A 24,798-nucleotide genomic window follows, 5' to 3' on the forward strand; every position below is an offset into this window, starting at 1 on the left:
TACTTTTATTATGCCTAAGAAAATCCAAAATAGAAGCTCCCGGGTGGCCCAAACGATCATGCCAACGTGTAGAAGACAAGGCAGCAAAGGTTGATGGTGAATTGGTGGGATATTTGAAGGTGGACAATGGATAAAGAGCACCCCTACTATGACATCTCATGAGAGCCATCCCCGTCCGGAAATCCTTCATAGAAAACCCATAAGGATCAAATTCAACACTTACAGAGTTATCAGTAGTAAATTTACGAACCGATATTAAATTCTTTATGAGTTTTGGTGCATGAAGGACATTGTTTAAAAATAAAGGAGGGTTCGGGGGAGGCAATTTAGCATGACCATAACCGCGAATTGGAATTGAATTACCATCACCAACAACAATGCCAGTATTACGATTGCTCAAATTAAAATAAGACGAGAGAGTACCTTTTGTGGATGTCATATGGGATGTGGCGCCGGTATCCATATACCAATTTGGATCGGGTTGGCTCAACGTCATCGTGTGCATGGCCGATTCAATATCAGTCGGAGTCCATTGCAGCGTTGGGCCCGCGGCTACATACGCCTGCTGCTGTGGCCACGAGCCCAAAATACCAGGTTGGGCCAGCGACCTGGGGCCAGAAGAAGAGTCCTACGGCTGCCACTGCTGCTGTGGCCGAGCCCACTGCGTGGTGGGATACGGGCAAGGGGGAGCCCATTGAGGCATCCATCCCCACTGCCACGGGGAGGAGGACTGCTGCCACTGCTTCTGGTCGCCTGAGATACGACATCCATGGCGTCAGCTGTCACTGCCGCCGCCAGAACCACGACCACTGCCGTTATTTTTCCCGCCGCTAGAGCCACGATTTTTGTTATTATTTTTGCCCCGATGATGGTGAGAACGACCTGAATTTTCCAGAGGAGTAGAGTCATCAAACTCGTGTTTGGAATTAGCCACCATAGCCGTGGGCGAGTCATCATGCATTTCAGCCAACGCCTTTTCCTCAAGGCACAAACTTGACCGAGCTTCGGAGAATGGTGGAAGAGGCTTACTTTGGCGGATGTAGGTGCCCACATTCTTGTACGCCTCGGTGAGTCCAGCCACCAGTTGGAGAATGAGGCGGTTGTCAGTCACCGGAGCCCCCACGCTCTTGAGTTGATCGGCCAAGGTCTTGAGACGTTGACAATACGCCGAAGCATTTGGAAAATCCCGCATCTTGACATGAGAGAAATCATGTTCCAATGCAACGGCACGGGAGTTTTTGTTGTCTTGAAAAAGATTACGAAGGCGATCCCAGGCCTCCTTTGTCGATAGATCTTCTTCGATGATCGTATGCAATAAGTCAGTGGAGATGGTTGCATACACCCATTGAAGTACCGTGGCATCCAAAGTGGACCACAACTCCTTTTCGTCGTCGGTGGTAGGAGCCTTCTCCTTTCCGGTCGGCAGAATGTGGGAAAGGACACGGTGAGACCGGGCATGAAGCTTGAATAATTCAGCCCAAGCCGAATAATGATCCGTTTCCATCTCAAGAATGATAGGAATGTGATTCTTGATGTTGGAGACAGCCAAAGCAGGATGGAACTTGGTGTCTGCCATTGATGGAAGGCAAGAAGATGGACGGAAAAACAAAGAAGAGGACGTCGGAAAAAGAAGAAGAGGACGTCGGAAACTTAGGGCAGCGGAAGAGGAAATGAAACCCTAGTATCTGATACCATGAAAGAGATTAATTCTGTGATTATTCTCATTGATTGAGTTGGTAAATATACCATAGTTACAGTGTCCTATTAGGATACAAAATATACTAACCTAAAATAGAAGATTTACAAAATATTCTTTTACTACATATTTACAATATTTATCAAATTGAACTCCTTTGCATCCATTTCGCATAGCCCCTGGGCACAATCCACAGCTACTATGGATCATTGTCATTGTCAGTAATCAAACATCATCACTTAATTTTTCAAAAAAACATGTTTAAAAATTATTTCGGTCATATCAAACAAATTCTTAGCCGATCTTAAACTCTAATTGATATATGAAAAAATTAGGATCCTGGAGGTAAGATTTTATGTTCCCCTCCTTGTTGTAATTATTTCTGTGTTTTTAATATACAAGGTTGGGGTTTAAGTCAACCTCCCCCATCCATCACTATGGGAGGTAAGAGCGTGGATGGATGATTTTAATAAATAAAAAAGTACAATTAATGTCACTGTTATAAATATTATTTATTATTGTGGATGTCTATCTTTAGGAGAAATATGAGGGTTAGTGACTTTGGGATCAAGTCACTTTTCCTCTATAAATATAGAGGTTCTCCTTCATTCTAAAGGAATCCCTAACAAGAGAAATAAAAGAATTCCTCTCTTCTCTCTTTCCCTATAATATTTTTCTTGCTTATTTTATTATTTCATAACACGTTATCAGCACGAGACTCTATTATTTTATATTTGATTTTCTGTTTCAGGTGCAATTCTTGAAAAGGGAAAAAGTTTAAAGTCACGATACCCTTTATTGGGATAAGGTTTGAATTTGGAATTGTATTTGCCCACTGTTCAAGGGCTTACTGCGACATCGTCCTTATTATATGTATTATTTTTCTCATATGTTTGTAACTGTCTGTAGATCAGATTTTTATGTGTAATATGACATCTGAAGTGATTGTAATTCACATGCTTCATTGTAATTAAATTTGTTAACCACAAGAAGTGGTAATATTTCTATAAGCTTGTGATTAAAACTGAAGATATGTTAGAGAAAAAAAAATTCTCAACATTATACGTGTCTCGATTTGCTCCTGAAGTAACAATATCTTAAAAGAAATTTTGAACTTTCACAAATTGATATGGTCAAGACACATTCAAATGATTATGTTCCATTCCTAAAGAATAGAACTATTGATAAATATTACAAATACAGATCTATTCCCAGAAGTGAATGTGATGATAATATTTATTAAAGATTATAAATACAAACGTGCTCTTCGTTCTGAAAATATCACGCCTCACCTCCAGAAGAGGTAGAATAGTCGAGAAGAAATATTCTAAATATTTTTCTTTAATCCCGAAGTAGTAAGACTATGAAGTTTACTCCCGAAGTAGTAAATCTGAAATTTATTTTCAAAGTGGTAAAACTCTGAAATCTACTCCAGAAGTAGTAGAACTTTGAAATTTACTCCTGAAGTAGTAAGACATTGAAACTTACTCTCGAAGAAGTAAAAGTTTAAAATTTACTCATGAAATAGTAAAATACTAAAGTTTACTCCCGAATTAGTGGAACTTCGAACTCTATTCCCGAAGTAGTAAAACTTTTATTTATCCCCGATTGTACGAGCAGGTAATCCTTCGTCCCGTCAGGTACTCTCGTTGCCTTTTGCCGATTACTTAAGGTGCAAATACTCTTCTAATTTTGAAGCTACCAATCGTCATTCTACTTCTAGAAGACAGTCTGTAAGTATGATTTTCTTAAGTTAATTGTCTGGGCCGTTTGAAATATTGTGAACGACCTCTCATTCTTAATTTACAATAACAATTTTGCAAAATGAGACTACATTACATCTCTTGAGATAAGGATGCAAATCAGTTCATTGGTCTAAATAATTAGAAAGGATGGCTTAGCACGCAACTGTAGCAACAAACTATGGTTTTTCCCCTTATTCCTATAGTTTGATTCTCGGTAACATTCAATAATTAAATGTTATTTTGCTGGGAGTTTAAAAGAAGAGGATTCTGAAATAATGCCAAGAACAGTAACGATTATCGTTTCAGATTACTATTCGATTAATTGTAAGTTTGGTTATATGTAACATTTTTCTTTACTCAAATTTATAAATAGTTCTGCCTCTCTAATTTCAACATATTTAAATGGAGCTCATTTTGTTCAGATAGTTCTAAAGCAATTCTACAAAGTTTTGTTTTGTTTCGTTTTTTTTTTTTTATAAGAACAAGGGATCCTTGGAAAATTGAAATCTTATGTTAGCGAAAAAGATGAAGGTGATATACTGCCTGCTATGTCTGGACAAGCCTTTCACAAATGCTTGGTTTGTATTGGTCTATAGATGACAGAAATGTTTACTTTGGATTGATCTGGTATGTTTTCAAACTCTTGCTGTTCATAAGTTATTTCATCTTTAACTGTAAATTCGTTTACTAATTTCTTATATGACATCGGAAAGATCTAATCAAATTTTCTTTCATGACACCAGCAGTGTCTAAGCAATATTTGATCGTACAAAATTAATTAAGGGCTCCAGAAGAGCTAGTTATTTATCTAGAAGATCATGGCACTAGTAGTGTCCAATATATGTGATTATGGAGAATAAATTAAAGGCTCCTGAAGAGCTTATATAGTATTATGTCATTCATTGTAGATTGTAATACACAAAGTTCTTATGATTGAAACTCAAGTAGTAAACCTGAAGTTTACTAAAGTAAATGGTTATCATATTGAAGCTATAAATGATTCGAGGATTAAATATCTTGAAAATTATAATGGGTAAGAAATATGTATATGAATGGTTACCCTCTTTATTCTTCAAATTGTACTATACAAATATAAGCATGATGAATCACATGGTAAACCAGAAGTTTATTGGTGAAAATAATAATTCATGTCATAGTAAACCAGAAGTTTACTAAAACATATAGCACATGGTATGGTAAACCTGAAGTTTACTAGTACAAATAATTTTATTAGTCGGCATGAGTGGTTTGATCATCCCGATTCAAATATGATGTGCAGATTGAGTATTTGACATATATTGAAGAACCAGAAGATTCTTCAAGAATTTATTTTTGTTGCTTGTTCTCATGATAAGTGGATTATACTGGCTAATGTTGGGATTGAATTTCCTAACTCTGAAAAAAATATAAAAGGTGAATATGGGCTCGTTCACCTATTATGTGATGTCTCAAATAGATGCATCGATAAGACAGTCGCATGTGTGTTTATTGTCAACCTGCAGTTTGACATAAGCAAAGTTACTTGCTCAAAATAATTGAGTTGAGAGCAAAATTTTCAGAGTATGTAATCAAGATAATTCATCTTGTTAATGCTGGTTTATATTCAAGCTGGTTTGGCGTTGAATGCCTCCGATAAATAGCTAAACCATTGTTTATGAGAACAAAGCTTTATGTGCTGGTCTGAGATATGATATATGGTATACAACACTACTTGTATGCTTCAGACCAATAAATTATATTAAATTCCCCCCTCACAATTGGGTCAGGATTAGGAACCAGATATTACCATCTAACAGTTTTTATGTATGGTATATGATTAATTAATCTACCATGATGTGCGAAGATGGATTCCCTCAAAGAATATGGAATATATGTTAGTTTTCTAACATAAGGGGGGAGAGAATAAGCAGCTGAGAATATGTTATGAATTATCATTAGTGTGATCCTTATTAAAAGGATAATTCAACTCAAATGCTAGAAGCATTTGCAGATCCAAAATTAATTTCTAATTTCAGCTGCAAAATGCTCCTATTAAATTCATGTCCCTGAAGGACATAGTCTACAGCATGCTTGAAGCGTGGTAGACTAATCGGTTCCAAACGCAATAATCATTGAAAAGAAAGAGAAGCAAATGGTCAATGATCATTATAAGGAGGCAATGTGCTCTTGAAGAGCCTACGACATAACACTTCATGAAACCTTATGAGAGGTTAGGTACCTAAAAATAATGGAAGTGATGAGATCTCAATAAGTTTTGTCCTATTGCAAACCGATACAGATAATATATCGTCAACGATATCTTTGATACAATATAGCGCAATATTGTAAAAGGTTGTGAAGATCTAAATTCTACGTCTATTAAAGCATACTAACGTAGAAATTATTATCAAGTGAAATGACGCATCTTGGTAAGCATAAAGCTTATTTGACCTGCTGTCCAGACACCATAAGATGTCATATCATTTAAATAGAAATAGATGTTTTCGCATCCTATATGAATTACTTGACAAAATTATATGAAAATTCTTGAAGAATTTTAAATGCCTGAAGCATATACAAGTTGCAGAAATTTGTTCATAATTGTTATATGAATTAAATTAAGCAAGGTGAACGCGATTTTATCAGCTTAATGAATATTTACTGACTAAGGGCACAAATGACTCTATTTATCCTTACGTCATTGTGGAAATCAAAATCTATCATATTGTTGGTGCAAGTTGATTACTTGAGAATTATTGAAACTCTTGAAGAGTTTTCAAAAGAAATAGATTATCTGCTGAAAGAAGTTGAAATGAGAAACTTGCAGAATTTTTGGGTCCTGAAGTGCCATATTTTTATGCAATTGATGCATTTATATATTTTGCTATGACTGTGAGGGATTATAGTCATACGATGTCGTTCTACATGACAGTCAAATCATATAAAGATAACATATGTTCATAAAACAAGTCAGGAATGCACTTGGAGTGATTTCAACAATACAACTCTATTCAAAGACTGAAGATGCAGCAGCATACATAGCCCAACTAAAGAGAGGATTCATAAAAGGCCAAAGCTTGTTTCACAAAAGTTTTTCTTCACACACAAGCTCCAGAAGAATGGTGATATCAACGTGCAAGAGATTTGTTCTAGCGATAATATGACTGATTTATTCACCAAGTCTCTACAAACTACAACTTTCAAGAAGATGGTGCACAAGATTGGAATGCGAAGATTCAAGTTTTGGAGTGATGTACCCATCAGGGGGAGTTAATTCGCGTTGTACTTTTTTTCCCTTAGCCAAGGTTTTGTCCCAATTGGGTTTCCCTGGTAAGGTTTTTAATGAGGCAACCAAATAGCGTATTATTAGAAATGTGTACTCTTTTTCCTTCACTAGATTTTTTCCCACTGGAATTTTTCTAGTAAGGTTTTAACGAGACACATTATCTATCAAATAGACATCCAAGGGGAGTGTTATAAATATTATTTATTATTGTGGATGTCTATCTTTAGGAGAAATATTAGGGTTAGTGACTTTGGGATCAAGTCACTTTTCCTCCATAAATATAGAGGTTCTCCTTCATTCTAAAGGAATCCCTAACAAGAGAAATAAAAGAATCTCTCTTCTCTCTTTCCCTATAATATTCTTCTTGCTTGTTTTATTATTTCATAACAGTCACAGTAATTTTTTTGACTAAGAAATAATTGTGTATGAAATAGAACAAGTAGGCATATATTGTTACCCCGTATAACATGTATCGGGGTATCCGCATATGTTCGTCACTTCACATAATGGTACCTCATATACGAGACGATATCACTTTAGAAAAATTCTTTCATTGTAATCAAAACCTTAATTTACTTTGGTCAGATCGGAAAGTACTTGATTAACAAGGTTATGTTAGAAGCACCTATATATGAGCTGTCCAGGATGCTACGGTAGCAGGTATTAGTTCCTGTTGTTAAAAGAACTGGACCTAGGGCTGCATATATATATCGGTCGTTCGGTTCGGGTTTGAAAGTTATTGGTTCAACTTATCGGTTATCGGTTTGTAAACATGTTAAACCGTTAAAGAACCATTAAGATATCGGTTAATGTGTTATCGGTTAATTGGTTGTTGTTTGTTATCGGTTCGGTTATCGATTTAACCGTTAAGATTTCACACAAAAATAAATAAATTCAACAACAAAGAACTCATCTTCAAAACTAAAAGTAGCTTCAGCTCCTAAGACTATGCCGAACAAAATAATACAATTGAAATATGAAGGACATAAACAAAATTGGACCAACTAAAGGTGTGATTTTATCAAACGTGTCACTGCAAACACCAATGCATAAGGTAAAAAAGAAACATTCTTCAAGAATTTACATAACATTAGTTATCAATCACTTGTCTAGCACCACCAGAGAAATACAGAAACAAGAGTGAGAATTGAAAGCAATGTAGAAGTGAAAGATAGTTTACTTTGGGCTTGTGTCTTGCGAGTTGGAGGAGAAGGGTTTCTGAAGTTGAAATAGCCGCTTGAGAGACTTAGTTTATGAAGTGGAAATTAAGAGAACCCTAAATCTAGTCAAGTGACTTTATATATGGAAGGATAGAATTGTAATTTAATAAATGATTATCGTGTTATCCGTTCACCCGTTAACAAAATTGGCCAAATCGTGACCCGACCCAATAAGCCAATAACCACAGGGCACCACCCGATACCTGAACCAATAATCCATTAACCCAATAACCCAATAATGGGTTTGGGTTATTGGTTTAACCGTTAATATGCACAGCCCTAACTGGACCTCACTTGCAAGAGCAAGTAGTGTTAAATCTTCTTTAACTTGGGTGGATTCAGAATTTTAGTTTAATAGTTAAACTTTTAGTTTCTTATAAGTGAACTTATTACTACATCTGAAATTATATATATATATATATATATATATATATATATATATATATATATATATATATACATACTAGTTACATGAGGCCCGAGCTTACTCAACAGATAAAAATAGTAATAATTTTAATTAAAAAGTATTCGTTATTATTAAAGTTTTCTAGTCACCTAGTTATAGATAATTTTTAAACAAAAAAACTATTTACGGGGGAAAAAGTCTGGCAGAAAAATTATTAAATACCAAAGGGACACAATCGACTCAACATTCTGTAAAATAACATGATTTAAATTATGTAAAATAATTACAACTCGGTGAAACAAAAATATAGCATTTTTATTAATAGTTTATGTATTTAAATATAGAAATAGATTTTTTTTTTTATGTTTATTAAGTTTTAATTTCACTTATAATATTTCATGTAGCAAGAGTTTATGCTAGTTAAATGTGGCTATTTAAACTTACTTTTAGACTAAACTCCGGGGGGGGGGGGGGGGGGGGGGGACTAAATTAAACCACAAAATTAAAGGACATTTTTGGTACATTCTACATATCTTTAGTTTAAGACCACATGAATTATGCAGGTATTAAATATTGCATAAGTAATAGCACGCTTGGTAGCGGTTAGGAGGTAAGTTATTCACGTATAAACTTTATACGGTGTTTAATTTGCAATATAGAAATCCGTATAACTAATACATGTATAAGTTATGAGAGAATCTACGTATTACTTTGTGCAAGATATACAAGTTGAATAATTAATACATGAATAACTAAACTCCGCATAAAATAATACATAAGTTCCCTCATAATAATTAAAAAGTTATAATACCTTCTTGATTATATATAAAAAAAATTACTCGAATTAAATATAAAAACTAAAAAAACAATATAATATAAACCGGAGAAAATAAAGGACAAGAAAAGATTTCAACAAAAAATTATTACAATGTCAACATACATTAATTACAGAGGCCCGTATAGAGAGGACATAAGAAAAAAATATTTGATGCAAAAAATAGTAGGCAAAGGCGAAGACAACATCCTCCACGTGTAGCTTTATCAAAGGATCAAAAGTTTTATGAGGACGACGAAACTTTTGCATCCTCACTTATTTATATTTGTAATATTACACCCACATACTTCGTGTAGAGAAAACTGAATTTAGATGAACCCAATAAGCTCTACATCTGCCATATATAAGCCGTATACGCAAACAATATTACATGTAATGGTTAGAAAAATATGTTTTACGAAAAGAACTTCCGGATTGGGTTAACTTTTAGACTAAGCAAAAATATAATCCTAATGATTGGGTTGCCTCATTATTGGGAAGGCCGATCGGTCAACGTGATCATGATATATATGATGTGACTGAGCAAGTGTGATTAGGGACAGATTATAACTAATCAATTTCCCAATGCATTAAAAAACTAAGAAGGAAAGAAGAAAAATAGTACTACTTTATTAAAATAAACACATGTTAGTTAGATTGAAAAATCTAAGTGCCTATAAATTTGCTATAATACATGCAGTTTGAGTGCACAAACGCAACAAAACAAGAATTAAATAGCATTGCAAAATGCCCACATTTAGCTCTTTGGCTTTTCTAGTATTGATTTTTGTTGGAATTTTAGGTTCTAGCCATGGCCAATTGCAGCTCAATTTCTATAGCAAGAGCTGCCCAAAAGCAGAGAAGATGATTCAAGACTATGTCCAAAAGCACATTCCAAAAGCTCCATCTCTTGCAGCTGCCTTACTCAGAATACATTTCCATGATTGCTTTGTTAGGGTAAGTATATATGTTTATAGAGACGAATTATGGATGTAGAGTTGATAACTAGGTTCAGAATGAGGACGCTCTATTATTTGTATGCATTTTAATTTTCGTTTACATATATATATATATATATATATATATATATATATATATATATATATATATATATATATATATATATATATATATATATATATATGCATGCGTAGTTCGAGAAGAAAAATAAAAGTGGGTTCAATTGAACAACACTGAACTCATGATACACCCTGCATCCGCCTCTATTTTACGTAGTTTCACGTGCAACTTAACACATTTGTACGCATTTCATTTTTAATGTACTTTTGTGATTTTCTCTTTTTCTATTGGGTGTTGGCAGGGATGTGATGCTTCTGTGCTCCTAAATTCCACTAAGAGTACAGGAAATCAGACAGAAAAAGTGGCAATCCCAAATCAAACATTGAGAGGATTTTCCTTCATAGATGGTGTGAAGAAAATAGTAGAAGCAGAATGCCCAGGAGTTGTCTCTTGTGCTGATATTGTTGCCTTGGTTGCTAGAGACTCTGTAGTACTCACTGTAAGCAAAATACTTGAACAAATAAATTAATTACCAACTAGCTTCTTCAACCAATATATTTTTTCATTCTTCTATTTCTTCTTCATTATATATAGGGAGGTCCATACTGGAATGTGCCAACTGGTAGAAGAGATGGAAGAATATCAAATTCCTCGGAAGCCTTAGCAGATATTCCAGCTCCAACTAGTAACTTCACTAGACTCCAGTCATCTTTTGCCAAGAAGGGTCTTGATCTAAAGGACTTAGTCCTATTGTCTGGTAAGTCAAAGTACTGGATTAATTTCACTCATCGAACTTTTCACTATAATAGTAAAGTTACAAAATGATTGAATCTGTCAATTCTGTCATTATAATAGTTAAAATTCAGTGAAAATTTTACTATTGTAATGCGCAAAGTTCAAGTACTAACGTAACAAATAACATTGTGGATTTACTGTTATAGTCGGTAAAGTTCAGTGACCATTATCTGAAATTAATACATGCTCTTTGATTTCTAGTCTTATAAATATGTAAAAGTTTTTAAATTTATGAAAATTAACCATGGTCCATTTATTTTCAGGTGCTCACACCATTGGAATTTCTCATTGCCCATCATTTTCATCACGTCTGTACAATTTCACCGGAACTTTTGGTACACAAGATCCATCTCTAGACAGCGAATACGCGGCCAATCTAAAGTCCACGAAATGCAAATCCGTCAATGATAATACAACAATAGTTGAGATGGATCCCGGTAGTTTCAGGACATTTGACCTTAGTTACTACAAGCTCTTGCTCAAAAGGAGAGGTCTTTTCCAATCTGATGCAGCCTTATTAACAAGTTCTACGACAAAGTCATTTATCGATCAACTAGTACAAGGATCCCTCAAAGAGTTCTATACTGAATTTGCTAAGGCCATGGAGAAAATGGGCAAAATTGAAGTTAAGACTGGTTCTAATGGTGAAATTAGGAAGCAATGTGCAGTTGTGAATTAATAGTTGAAAGGACTTTTTTTTCCTTTTGTACCACTTTTCTATGGTTTTGTGTTTATGTCTATTGTGTGAATGTGTTTGAGGTACATATATGTATCATGTTTTTATTTCCTTTTTTAAATTTGTATCTATCCTAGTATTTTGTAACTTGATTGTTATCTGTTGTTATTTTGATAATAAAACTGAGATGCATAGATAATCTTTCCCAAGCCGAGTACTTTATCTTTTTTAAATTCTAATTTTAGTCTCTCTGTTGCTAATAAGTTCGAATATTTTCACAATATACGTCTTATAAAAGCTTTGCCGGTACTTTCTCTCTATCTAAATTAACAATTCACTAAACTGAAGACAATTTCTTAATGGAGGGATTAATTTCACGTGTGTGATTTTGATCTTTATCCACTTTATTGTTATATTAGGTAAGTTTAATTACTTTAATATGACAGATATTTTTGTGAATTTACCGTTATGTGAGTAAAGTTCAGCTATTTTAATGTGATAAATATAATTTTACGACCTTATTATTATAGTGAGTGACGTTCAATAAATTTAGTACGTGAAAATAACCCGTAAATGGGAGAGATTTAAAGAACACATTTTTGTTAATTGAAAATGAAATGTAATTTGTTAGATATCCCGACGTAGTATTAAAAAAAACAAAAAAAAAGGAAAGCTTGTGAATGATTGAGTAATCAAAAAAATCTTAATCAAATTGGCGACAAACTTTCTATCGGTTAAATAAAACTCTATTATGATTAAAGTCATCAGACAAAGTTGACTTTAGACCTTTGTCATGTTAAGTCTCTCTGTCTCTCTTAATAAAATATTTTATAGAAGGAGATGAGGAAGCTAAAAATAAACCACACGCTCGAAGCAATAATCTTTAACATGTGAGATCCCAAGTAGAGTTGGGCATAAATACTGAAATTAAAAAATCGGATCGAATCGAACCGAACCGAATCGAACTTCAAGAAACCGAAACCGAAAGAATCGAACCGAACTAATTTGGTTCGGTGTTTGGTGTTCACCTTAAAAAACCGAAATCAAAATAGCCGAACCGAACTTTGATGAAACCGAACCGAAGAACCGAAATTTAAACCGAAATTTATACATTACCCAAAAAAATTAAAATAGTCCAGACCCATTAAGTTCAAGCCCAAAAAAACCCCAATTGTAATAAGTTCTTTTTTGCTTTTATATCCCTAATTTTCCACTTCAATTGAAAAAATCAAATATCCTTAAAAAATAAAGGTGATTAGGATGTGTCTTTAGGATTAATGTATGTCCTTTATGTGTTATCTTAATTATTCTTATTGTATGTATATAACACCTAGTAATCCTATATTATGGTTATGGTTTTCTGTTCTTGTGTATCCTGTTTGTTTGATTTTGATTTTAATTTGTTAGTTTTATGTTTTGTTGCTTTTGAAAATATGAATTAGTGTAAATGGAATCACTTCTAATATCATATCAAAAAAACCGAATTGAAAAAACCGAAACCGAACTGAACCAAACTTCAAAAAACCGAAACCGAAAGAACCGAACCGAACCGAACTAGTTTGGTTCGGTGTTCGGTGTCCACCTTCAAAAAACCGAACCAAAATAGCCAAACCGAAATTTAATAAAACCGAACCGAAGAACCGAACACCCACCCCTAATCCCAAGTCTCGTTCATTATTGTCCTTTTATGTGACAGGAACATCCAAGCTCAGCAATGCTTTCATCATACTTTAAACCCAAAAGCAACCCCTTGGAAATTTCTACAATTGGAGAATAGTGGAAGAAATTGGGACATAGTCATTTTTCGGATACGCTAATTAAATTTTAGCCAGCATTTTAAGATTATTCAATGTATCGTTAATTTTTATGTAAAAATGAAATTTGAACAAAAACACTTTTAGCTACAATACAGAAAAGTTCCATGAAATTTGAACATTGATTAGTTCAGACTCCAGATTTTGTTTTTTTTTTACTTTTTTTTTTTTTGTTTTTTTTTTTTTTTTTTTGTGGAATATCTTTGAGTTTAAATTGAACATCGCTAACTCCATAAAAAAATTATGCAATTTGAACCATTGTCAATTCAAACTCGAAGAATTTTTTCCTAGAGTATTGATTTGCCACAACTTTGATAAAATTTTCTGAAATTTTGAACAGTCACAATTCAAACCCTGAAAATGATAGACCCTGAAAATGATAGAGTTTGATTTGCAGTAGTCAAAACTCAAGAGAAAATGTTGGAGTTTTAAAACTCGAGAAAAAAAATCATAGAGTTTGAATTGCAAAATCGAAGTGCTGAAGAAGTGATTCTCTACCACTTCCAAAGGAAGAAGATAAGGGCAATAATCCAAAAAGTGATTAGGCTTCCCCATTTTTATGAGTATAATGTGGCTAATTTTGGCGGATATTATACTCTACGCAATATCCTTATTATTGGGACAAAAACATAATTAGCCGTCCACTTAATAATATGCATACAGTATGGCCATAAATTTTGTGTCAACTCAAACTAGTCAATCGGTCAAATAAAATCTAAACATGGTCGTTGTTCTTGCGCACAAATTAATTCCCTTCCCCCCGACCCCAAAATAAAAACAGTCCACTTTTTAACCCTCAACCACGCCCTATCCTTCCACTCTAACCATTATCCTCACCTATTGGCTACTGCCAAAAAGTTTTTTAAAAAAAAAACGACGTGTGCAAGAGAGATTAAGATAGGGTGAAAACTTCATGTGTAGTGCATTATACACATTATAATGTGGATGTACATTGTTTTTACACATTATAATGTGAATATATATTCTTTATACACATTATAATGTGGATATACATTGTTTATACACATTATAATGTGGATGTACATTGTTTTTACACATTATAATGTGGATATACATTGTTTATACACATTATAATGTGAATGTACCTCATTTATAGACTTTTAAAAAGTGTTTATACACCTCATGCACATTGAATACATACTCTGGATACTGTATATATTTAGTGTATAAATATTGTATAATATTTATGTTCATGTTTTAGAAAAGGGAAAAAAGAGGAGAAGAGCAACAAAACAAAAATTGTTATACATACTCTTATACAGTGTACATAGACACTGTGCCCTCCCCCTAATGAACCATTAAACCACCACCATATAGTGTATAAACACTGTATAACAGATTGTTGTACACCTGTTATACAGAGTGAATACACAAGTTATACACACTGCATTACAAGCACTTATCAACCACCCTTAAAATCCTAACCCATCTCTGATACTCACTTCAAAAGATCTCAAAATCCACTCTTCACCACACTGTGAGAAAAATAGAAACTATCCGATCTAAAAAGAAGAAACGGGAAAGAAGGTTAGAAACGGGGTGCTGCATGCCGGCTCCAGAGAGACCAGAGATTCATTTTGGGGCTAATGAAAATTATAAAATATATCCAATTGGGTATTATTTTTAATTTAGGGTTATTTTGAGTTTATGATTAAAATGAGTTGTTAATTGAGTTAATTATGCAATATTAGTTTCCTAAGCCCGAGCACTTAAGTTGGTTTAGTACACAGTTATTATGGGCCAACGCGCCTCTTATTTAACCCCAGTTACTTCCGATAAAATTCAAAACTCTACAAGCATTACATTAAAATAGAAATTAGCGACAGACATATCAGGTGCTAAAAAGTAAAAATTTGTCGATAATTTAATTTAACAACAAATTCGGATTGTCAAAAAATTCTATTAGCTATGAGCTATTTAGCAACAGATAAGCGAAGCATTTTGAATCTAATTCCTTTTTTTTAGTAAAACTAATTATATAAGGAGACTACAACCTATACCATTAACATATATAAGATTCTAACACATCTTGATATGTCCAAAAGCTGGAAATCTGGAGACTGGAGTACCATATACTTCCTCCGTCCCAAAAGGATTGTCTTACTTTCCTTATTAGTTTGTCCCAAAAAGATTGACACATTTATATATTTAGAAACAATTTAACTTTATGAGATGATTTACAGCCACACAAATATCTAAGGCTTGTTTTGGACCACACATTTCAATAGTTTTCCTTTATTTTTTAAACTCCGTGCACTACAAGAAAAAGGCTTATCAGCGACCAACATTTAGCGACGAGTTAAAAATCTAGTCCCTAAAAGCATACTTATAAGGACCAGATTTTTTGCTAGTCCTCAACTCTCGAACTTTTAACGAAGGAAGTGAAAATGTTCCCTAATATGATCAATAACTGGTCCCTAGTGCCAAAAAACCAAGCGGGACTAAGCACCAACATAAAATTTGGCTCCTAAAAAGAATAAATAAATAATGGGTTCTTTAGTTTTAAAACACAACTCCATCTCCCAAAATCCCTTAACCTAAAATTCCTAAACCTAACTTCATCAAGAAAACTATTACGTCAAAGAACAATTATGCATCGCATATCTGAACTTCGATTTCCTGGAGTTTGTGGATGCTAGGTGATTTTTGTCCGAACCTAATTCCAAAACTCTCCCTTAAGTTTGGTATTAAAATTCCCCTTTTTTCATATTATCTTTTTTATGAATACCCATTTCGATTGCAATTTCAATTTTCATTACCTTTGATTTCGTTCCATTTTGAATCAAAATTTGAGTTTTTCTTGCCAGATTTTAGCATCTGGGTTTTGTTTTATCTTTATTTTCTGAAAGGGGCTTTGCTTAATAGATTCTTGGACTACAACTGTTTGGTATTATAATTCCCTTTCTTCCATATTTTCTTTTTCTTTAATACCCATTTCATTTTCAATTTCAATACCCTTTGATTGCGTTTCATTTGGAATTGTAAACTTTTTTTTTCCAGTTCTTAGCATCTGGATTTTGTTTTATTTTGATCTTTTGAAATGGGTTTTGCTTAATACAGTAGATAAACCAGAAAAATCGATTCTTGGTCTGGGATTTTGAAATGTGCTTTGCTTAATACAGTAGATAAACCAGAAAAAATAGATTCTTGGACTGGGATTTTGGAATTGTAATTTTTTTCTTCAGTTTTTAGCATCTGTGTTTTGTTTGATTTTAATCTTTTGAAATGGGTTTTGCTTAATACAATAGATAAACCAGAAAACAGATTCTTGGTCTAGAATTTTGGGGCTTTGCGCCTAGCTGTGTTTGCTAATTTTTGGGTCATTTTGTAGTTTTGAATCTATTCTTCAATGGTGATTGGAAGTTAAGTATCAACCAGGTATGTATTTGACCACGTGTTCTTTACTCTATCTTGTTTTCTTGGACGATGTTAATATACAGAAGGAAATTGAAGATTTTTATGAATTTTTACTCATTTCTTGCAAATAAACTGGCCAAATGGATTTGAAGACTCATAAAGCTTTGTTTCATGATTCTCATGCCATTAAGGTTCCTGTCTTCCTCTTTTAATTTGGGTATGCTAAGTGTTTGTTTGTACTCTATGATTGTGTTGTCTTGAAGATATTCTTCGTACACTTCGAGTTTTGATTTGAAACATGTTTGTGGTAGAATATTGATAAAGGTAGCTATGAACTTGCTTGTTATCGCACTGGAGAAGAACGGTATGTCCCTTGCTTCATTGTATTGCAGGTGAAAATCCTAGTAGGAAGTGTTTCTTTTGGATGAAATTTGCCTTTACCTCTGGTAGTTGATTTGTGAAGTCATGAATTTTTTGAAGTTACTTTAAGTTAAGATCGTAGCAAATTTAAGTGAGGCTCTTCGTCAAGCCTCAAACGCGCGTCTTTACGATTACTTTATCTTACTAGGCTACTAACTGAGGAATGTCACTACAATCTATATTATACATGAACTCTCTAACTTAAAAGTTAAATTACGTAAATACCCCTTCTAAAAACCTAACTAACCTACTTATTAAAAAAAAAATCTAACGCAAAGAAACAACATAATAACAAAGTTGTATAGTCACGTCTTTGCACATCCACAGTATGCACTTGGCAAAGATTTGCACTGCTTAGTTATCTCTTTTCTCAATTGCTCTCTTTTATGTATTTGATGCCAGAATTTCAACACTTCCACTATTTTCCCCTTAGATCATTTGCGATATTTATAGGCGTGTAAGTTCACTTCTGTCTATTTACCAAAAAAATATTACCCGCTGAAATATCTTATGACTCACAAATTATGCTATCCAATTCAAAATATTTGATGTTTCAATCTCTAAAATTTTGTCCAAACTAATTGATGTTTCAAAAAACTAGGAAGGTATTTAATTTATTTTCACAAATTTACCCTAAACACATTACAGTCCTAAGAAGAAAACAAATCATAGTATTTTAATCAAAAGTTCTTTTAATTTTTTGGGGTAACTGAATTTCTTAATCAATATACCCAAGCCTGAAACATCAATTGTTTTGGACCGGAAGGAGTAGAAGTTATGGATTCTGGTGGTTTCTTTAGGAATTCTTCCATTATAGTTTGTTTTGAGATTTCTTGTTGTTATGTTAAAGCGAAGAGAGGTTTTTTCATGTGAAATATCTTTTCGGCTTCACTACTTTATTTTTGCCTTTTATAATCTTGTTTGTATTTCTCTACCAAAATAAATCATCAAATATTAGTGACAAATTTTTGTCAACCAAATTGCATGTTACCAATTAATGATGATGAACAAAACCATATGATTTAATTTCTTGATGGCCAAATGAGATGAATAGATCATGTCGTACAGATTATGAATCGAGTGCATGCTTCTCTATGTTTTTTTGTACAATTTCTTTTGTGGCGTGATTTGATTCTTCCACGGTGAAAATTTAAAATGATATACAGTAAATTACGAAAAAGAAACCTCTTACCCTCTCTTGTGTGTAAAGTGAGTATTCTTCTTCTGGTTACTTTTTCTATAGTTATGGAACTGTAGAATATGCTCTGTATTGGATGGTAACCTCTGCTCACAATGACTATATGTGCGCACAGGCTGAGTCCTCAATTGATTTTCATTGAAATATATGTATATGATTGTATTTTTCTTGAGTAAGATTTATAAATATGGTTCTAGTCCAATGCTTTCACATTTAAATTTTTGCAACTAACCTTATACTAATGACTGAAATAAGAAGAATTGTTATTCTGTTATTTATAAATTCAATAACTTATTCTCATTATCTGGTAATCTGTTAACTTCGATAAATCTAGGTGTTTGTGGTTAATAGTAGATCTTTCGGTAACAAAGAAACTTCACTTTCAAATACTCCTAAATAAGAGTGCTATAACATGTTTAGCAAGTTATAGTATATTATCGTTTCCACACTAATCTCAAGACAGCAGGTATTAAAATCCTGTTTCTAAAAGAGAGTATTCATAGGGCTCTACAAAGGTAAATTTTCTATAGAAACAAGTCGAGGATTACGTACTACTGGTATATTTGCCAAACTGCTAGATTAGAGAAAGTTTTGTCGAATAAGCTTGTAGATCACCTCTATTGATAGACTTAATAGATACCATTGGCCATAAAGCTATTCTTATTTTTCTCTTGAAAAGACTATGATCTATAGGCATAATTTGCATAATAATATCGGTGGTGGGAGAGGACAAGGATGGGTAATTTGTATGTAGAAGTTCAGAATCAAGGAAATTATAAATTTCTATTTCTTCAAGATTTGCATGCAGTGCAGATACTTTATAAAAAAATTGAAAATTTTGTGCAAAGACCAAAAGCTAAAATATCATAAATTGTTAGGTGTTCCCAGGTAGTTTAGAACCACCTCATGCACATATTTCATAGTGACTTAATGATAAACAAAGTAGCATGAAAGTATAATAGAGAAGTAGTGTAATAGAACGAAATCTGTTATTTTGGTTCCCTATTTCATAAAAGGTTCTTGAATATCTACGTATTAGATGTTAGAAAACATTGGATGAAGGTTAAGTATTTGATGTCAACTACTTAAATGAATCACACCAGGGATCATAACAGTCGATATCTCACAATGGGGTGGTTTTCTAAAAAGGTTTAGAAATTTGATAACACAGGCATACAAAATTTGTTATGTCATCAAAATAAGGAGGGAGATATTGCTTCATATATTGCTGCAGAGAATTGCCACTGGTTATTGCTGCTGAGAATTGCCACTGGTTGATTGTTATAAAATTAACCTCCACAGCTTGATTTGGTTGATGATAATGAGATTTTTGTATCTGACATTTATTTTTCCTTTTTTCAGTTAGCATAACTTCTTGCTCTATAATTTCTCCTTATAGCTTGAACAGTTTTTGTGTTAGATAAGTAAACTATGTATTTTCCTTTTCTTTCTCTCGGCATGCAGAAGCAGAAGCATCTAGCCATAATTTAGATGAATTGTCCAAGAGAGTTTATTTCTTCAGAAACGGCAAGTCCATTGAATCTAAACTCATATGAGGTTGGCACTTTTTATTTGCATTATATATTCTTTCAAAAGTTAATAATTTGATTACTATATTACTGGTACATGGTGATGAGAAGTAGCATAACTTAGAGATATTCACCAAAATACAACTAACGATTTCATTATGTGATTCGAAAGTGACTACAAGAGAAAATGAAGGGACTAAATAAATTGTATTATTAGTTGTACAATTAGTGTTATTCTAGTGGATTTATGTAATGCCATTGTGTTTTTAAGTTAATGTGCCTGAAGGCAGTGAAGGGTCATGAAGTTTTGAATATATGTATGGCCGGGGATAAATTGAAATATATGAAGCTACCTTTGTCTAACATCATATTTGGATTGGCATCTTCATTTTAACATATTCGTCGGTAAAAATTATGTTGTCTTTCCTTTAATTTGTGGTTTGACAGAGTAGATTGAACTTAAAACTTCCCATTGTCGTTCTTCTTCTTCTTTGTAGTTGTGTATAGATTCTCCCTTTTGAGGAATTTTTTTCCATTTTTTTCCACATGTATTCATGGTTTAGAATGTGCGCACTCACCTTTTTATGACATCTTGGTTTTGTTACAAACTGAGGTTCATCTGTTTGAATCAGCTCCATCTTAGCTTATAATTAAAAGAATCAGGTATACCCAAGAAAGTTTAGCATTTATATATAAGGTGATTGCTCAAGAATAACTAGCTCTAGAAGTTGTAATTGCAATCTATTTGTCAAGAGACGTGTTTTTAGGGGAAAGTTATTAGTGAATTCATAGGTTAATCGATAAAATGTTACATCTTTCCTCAGTAGATATCATACTCTTACCTTAACGTTAGGTCTAGCGTATCTGATTTGTATATGCTTTGATAGCATATGTTTTCATGTTGTGTGTTGGAATTGATACTATAGTATAAACTGGTTAGGGATTTTTTTTTTTTGTCTTCTTTATGTTAATAGCCCTTTACTCTTTTTGAAGAGAGTACACAAAACCAAGTTGCTGCTACTTCTCAAATCTTGAGTATTAGTAAAAGCTTATCAGTGTCATGTGATACATTAGACAACACTGTATTTGTTAAAAGGCCCAAAGAAGAAAAAAACTATGGTTGCAGAGAGATAAAAAAAAGATTCTTTTACATCTTCTTGGTGCTACTGTAATTTCTTCTGTTTACTGTTGCCACTCCCAGGATTCTGTTTCTTCAGATCAATTTATCTTCCTATTTTGTCTTCTGAATGCTCTCTAGAATCTTTGGGACATCACTTTTGTGATTCTTTTGAAGTGAAAAATTGTGTTGTATGGAATTAAAGAACTTGTTGAATGTGCATTTCATTAGACTTGTTATATTATGAACATAGACTCATTGAGAGAGGCTCTTTAAAAACAAAAAAGAATCAACAAAAATAGTAAGAGTTTTACAATAAAACAAGGCATAACTGAAAACCAAGCCTCTTAAGGCCACTATCTACGTATGATGGGTGATTGATTCTTCTTGAACATGCACAATGTAGAATGGTTGTCTATTATCTGAAGACAATATGCGTAAGCAAGTAAGAAACTAATACTGTGATGGTACATTATTGATGTCACTGCATCCTACCCTTTTTAGTCTCTAAAAGTGAAGTGCTTGTAAATTTCTCCACGGTACTTTGTTATTCTTGAATTTCTTGAAACGTCAAAGTTTCTGATTGATTCGTGATTAGCTTCGGTAATTGTCAGGAAAGGGTCAGCCTTAATGCGATTTTGCTATAATTTTGACATAATTCAACATTCGCCGGTAGTACTTTGAAATATGAACCTTTACAAAGTATAGGAACCCCTACACCAGTTCTCTTGTTTTTCAAGCCTTGGTAAGTTTTGAAATTTTATATTATAATGATGGTGATTAACTTGCTATTTTTATGCACTTACAGTTCTCAAGGACATGCAAATCCTTAAGATATAGTTCCTTCATTATGCTTCATTTTCTTGAAGAGATAATTCCTTCATTTTGAAACATGTACTTTTGAGTCTGCTGGTTTCTTCATAAATTCACGTTACCTCTGCACATTATCTAGTGTTACTTATTTCAACATGGAAGCTAAAATATCATGAGGATGGAAGCTGCTTCTTGAATCAATGAAGCTTATTTCTAAACTAATCTTCTACTTATTAGGAAGTTTTTACAATTACGTGCAGAAGTAAGCATTACTAGCATAGTACCAGCATATTTTTGTCCAAGTAGATGGTAGAGTAATTAGGAACTGAATCTAGAATGCACTCATATTTTTTATGAACTGAAATTTTGTGTGATTTGGTTGTGCACATATTTCTTTTTTCTGAACAAATTTTATTTTATACATGTTACAGGATTTGGAGTTTAGTTTACAAGTCAAGATGCAATTCTAAAGATTTCGAACAAGTTGGCAAATTTGTTATCGTTTTGCTATGACTGTTAGACAAAACATTATTACTACAGACGTTAGCCTTTGTCGGCTAATGAGTTGTGCATAGTATTGTGACTTATATATTTTTTGTAAACAATGGTATTAGTGAGATGTTAATTAGTGTTTCTAATTAATGTTAGTGATAATTTTGTTTATATGCATTTAATTATCTGTATTACAAATTGTATAATATCTTAAATGAACTTGACAATAAAAGAGCATGCATTATTAAGCTGCCACATATTAGGACCAGCAATTGCTTTAATTTTTGGGGACCATATCATTTGTTGCAAAGGACCTTTAAAGACCAGTTGAGCTTGTCCCTGAATAGTTTAAGCATCAATTGATCTATGTGTTTAGGGACCACAAATATGGTCCTTAAATAGTGTAGTAGGGGCCAGAATTTTACTGGTCGCAAAAACCCTTTAAGGACCAGATATTAAAACTCGTCGCTATAGACCTTTAACGCCGGAGCCTATAGCGACGGGTGGCGACCAATTTTTTCCTGTCGCCATTGTCTTTTAGGGACCAGAATACGACTTTTTGGGACCATTTTTCTCGTCCCTAATAGCCATTTTTCTTGTAGTGGTGCCAAGTCAAACTAAGACAATCTTTTTGGGATGGAAGGAGTAACATGAATAGATGAGTCGTGATTTGAGATTCCTAGCAGTTGAGCTTAATAGACAATTATATGATTTATTAGTTGTTACTTAGTTTAGCCATTATAAGAATCCATAGTTTCAGCTCATTGTGCCCTTTGAAGAGCTGGTTAGCGGCATTTTTCTACATACATTGGTTATTTTTCTAACTTCTAAAGGACTAATTACGTACACACCAACTCAACTCTATCCATGATTCCATGTGCACTACCTAAACTGCTGATTTTATATTTTCAAATATTTATGTATTATTGTTGACTTCAATCTATATATATTATAGTCGTAATCTCTTATCATTCCAGCTTTTAACTCAATACGAGTTGCATTTCCTTAGGACAGCTCTTCAATGCTTATATTAGTAGACGAACAACGTAACTCATACGCGAAACCGATGCATGCAGAATGCTAACACCCCTTGGCACACTCAAAATTAGACATTTGGAGCAACATATATAAGTGTCGAACGTTAGGGATAGGTCTAGCTCAGACATCATTTTGAGAAGATGTATAGTAGAGTTTACATTACCCCAAAATTAGCTTGAGTGAAGAGGATTAATATTATTTGAAATGAATATATAGAGAGATTATACAACCGATACACTTAACTAATCATCCGTGTTAAGTCCGACCATGTGCTAATTAAGTATTGATGAGTAGAGGAGTGTATCAAAGCAATCTTGGGAATCAATAAACACAGATATACATGCATATGATTAGCATTTTAGTTTGCAGTGGACCGAGGGAGTGGGTTGCAGATTCCCCTAATGCGTTTGACATCAATAACTTACACAAAAATCAACACTGCCTATACCAAAATTAATGTTTGATTTAATAAAGTATGTTGTGTTTCGCTTAATCGCAAAGTAATTAAGTGATAAATAAAATACTCCATTATTTCTACAAGAACTTGTGACTAGTTATTAATTACACTACTAATGGGTTATGAATCATTCACGTACGTTAACTGTGAAAGGCAAACAGCACACCAAATAAACTAGTCCTCGACCTCATTTAACTGTTTCAATATGTTGAGTCTCATCGCTGCTACCAAATTGTCAAGAAAAATCTTTTGCTCACTATAGAAGCTAGGCTCACTTGTCTCCACAAGAAAGTTAAAAGAAAAAAAATTTGGAAATATTTGTCATACGTAAGTGCTTTAAAAGGTTTAATCTTCTTTACACCTTTGATAGTTATTACTCCATCATAATCCTTATCGCAATAAAACCAGATTAAACATGACTAAACCTTTTTCTCTGTTTTCACATTTTTTATATTAGTTTTTTCATCTGGTATACCATATTTGTTTCGGGGCTCAACTAATTCGAACCCACGCGGAGATAAAGTGTTCCTTACCAAGTACGACTCCACTCAGTTTTGACATGATAAATTGTTAGAGTGACTATTTCTGCAGCTCGATGTTATCTTGAAAAAATTCTGCTAAACAGGTAGGAAGATAGATGACTAAACAGTTCATATATTTTGCATCCATATGTCTGCATTGATCAGCACATTCTTGCATGTTGTGACTTAATAGAGAGTTGATATTCCTCTTAATCTTGTTTTTATTATTAACAAGAACATTAAAAATTGCTTAGGTAAGAAGGTGCTAACTGCTAAATAATAAAATCAACTTTCCATTATATGCCAGCTCTGTCACTAATTTTAACAAATCAAAGGATTGATATGATCACCATCTGCAATTAATATTTAAAGGGCATGCATTTG

The 24,798-nt window shown here is 33.3% G+C and overlaps 1 protein-coding gene and 1 long non-coding RNA gene across 2 annotated transcripts; both read left to right on the top strand.

The window, feature by feature from the left end:
• The first annotated feature begins 9,729 nt into the window (after window positions 1–9,729).
• LOC132638696 (peroxidase 3-like) lies at window positions 9,730–11,748 on the top strand. The gene is made up of 4 exons (XM_060355490.1): window positions 9,730–10,103; window positions 10,468–10,665; window positions 10,761–10,923; window positions 11,225–11,748. The coding sequence occupies exons 1-4, from the start codon at window positions 9,894–9,896 to the stop codon at window positions 11,638–11,640; spliced, it is 987 nt and encodes a 328-aa protein (XP_060211473.1). The 5' UTR covers window positions 9,730–9,893; the 3' UTR covers window positions 11,641–11,748.
• A 4,229-nt stretch (window positions 11,749–15,977) lies between these two features.
• On the top strand, window positions 15,978–20,015 carry LOC132638697 (uncharacterized). Its single transcript, XR_009581854.1, has 3 exons — window positions 15,978–16,156; window positions 16,804–16,850; window positions 19,912–20,015. It is a non-coding gene; the product is annotated as an uncharacterized LOC132638697 (long non-coding RNA).
• Window positions 20,016–24,798: the final 4,783 nt, after the last annotated feature.

The sequence above is a fragment of the Lycium barbarum genome, chromosome 4, assembly GCF_019175385.1.
Source record: "Lycium barbarum isolate Lr01 chromosome 4, ASM1917538v2, whole genome shotgun sequence".
Classification (NCBI taxonomy): Eukaryota; Viridiplantae; Streptophyta; class Magnoliopsida; order Solanales; family Solanaceae; genus Lycium; species Lycium barbarum.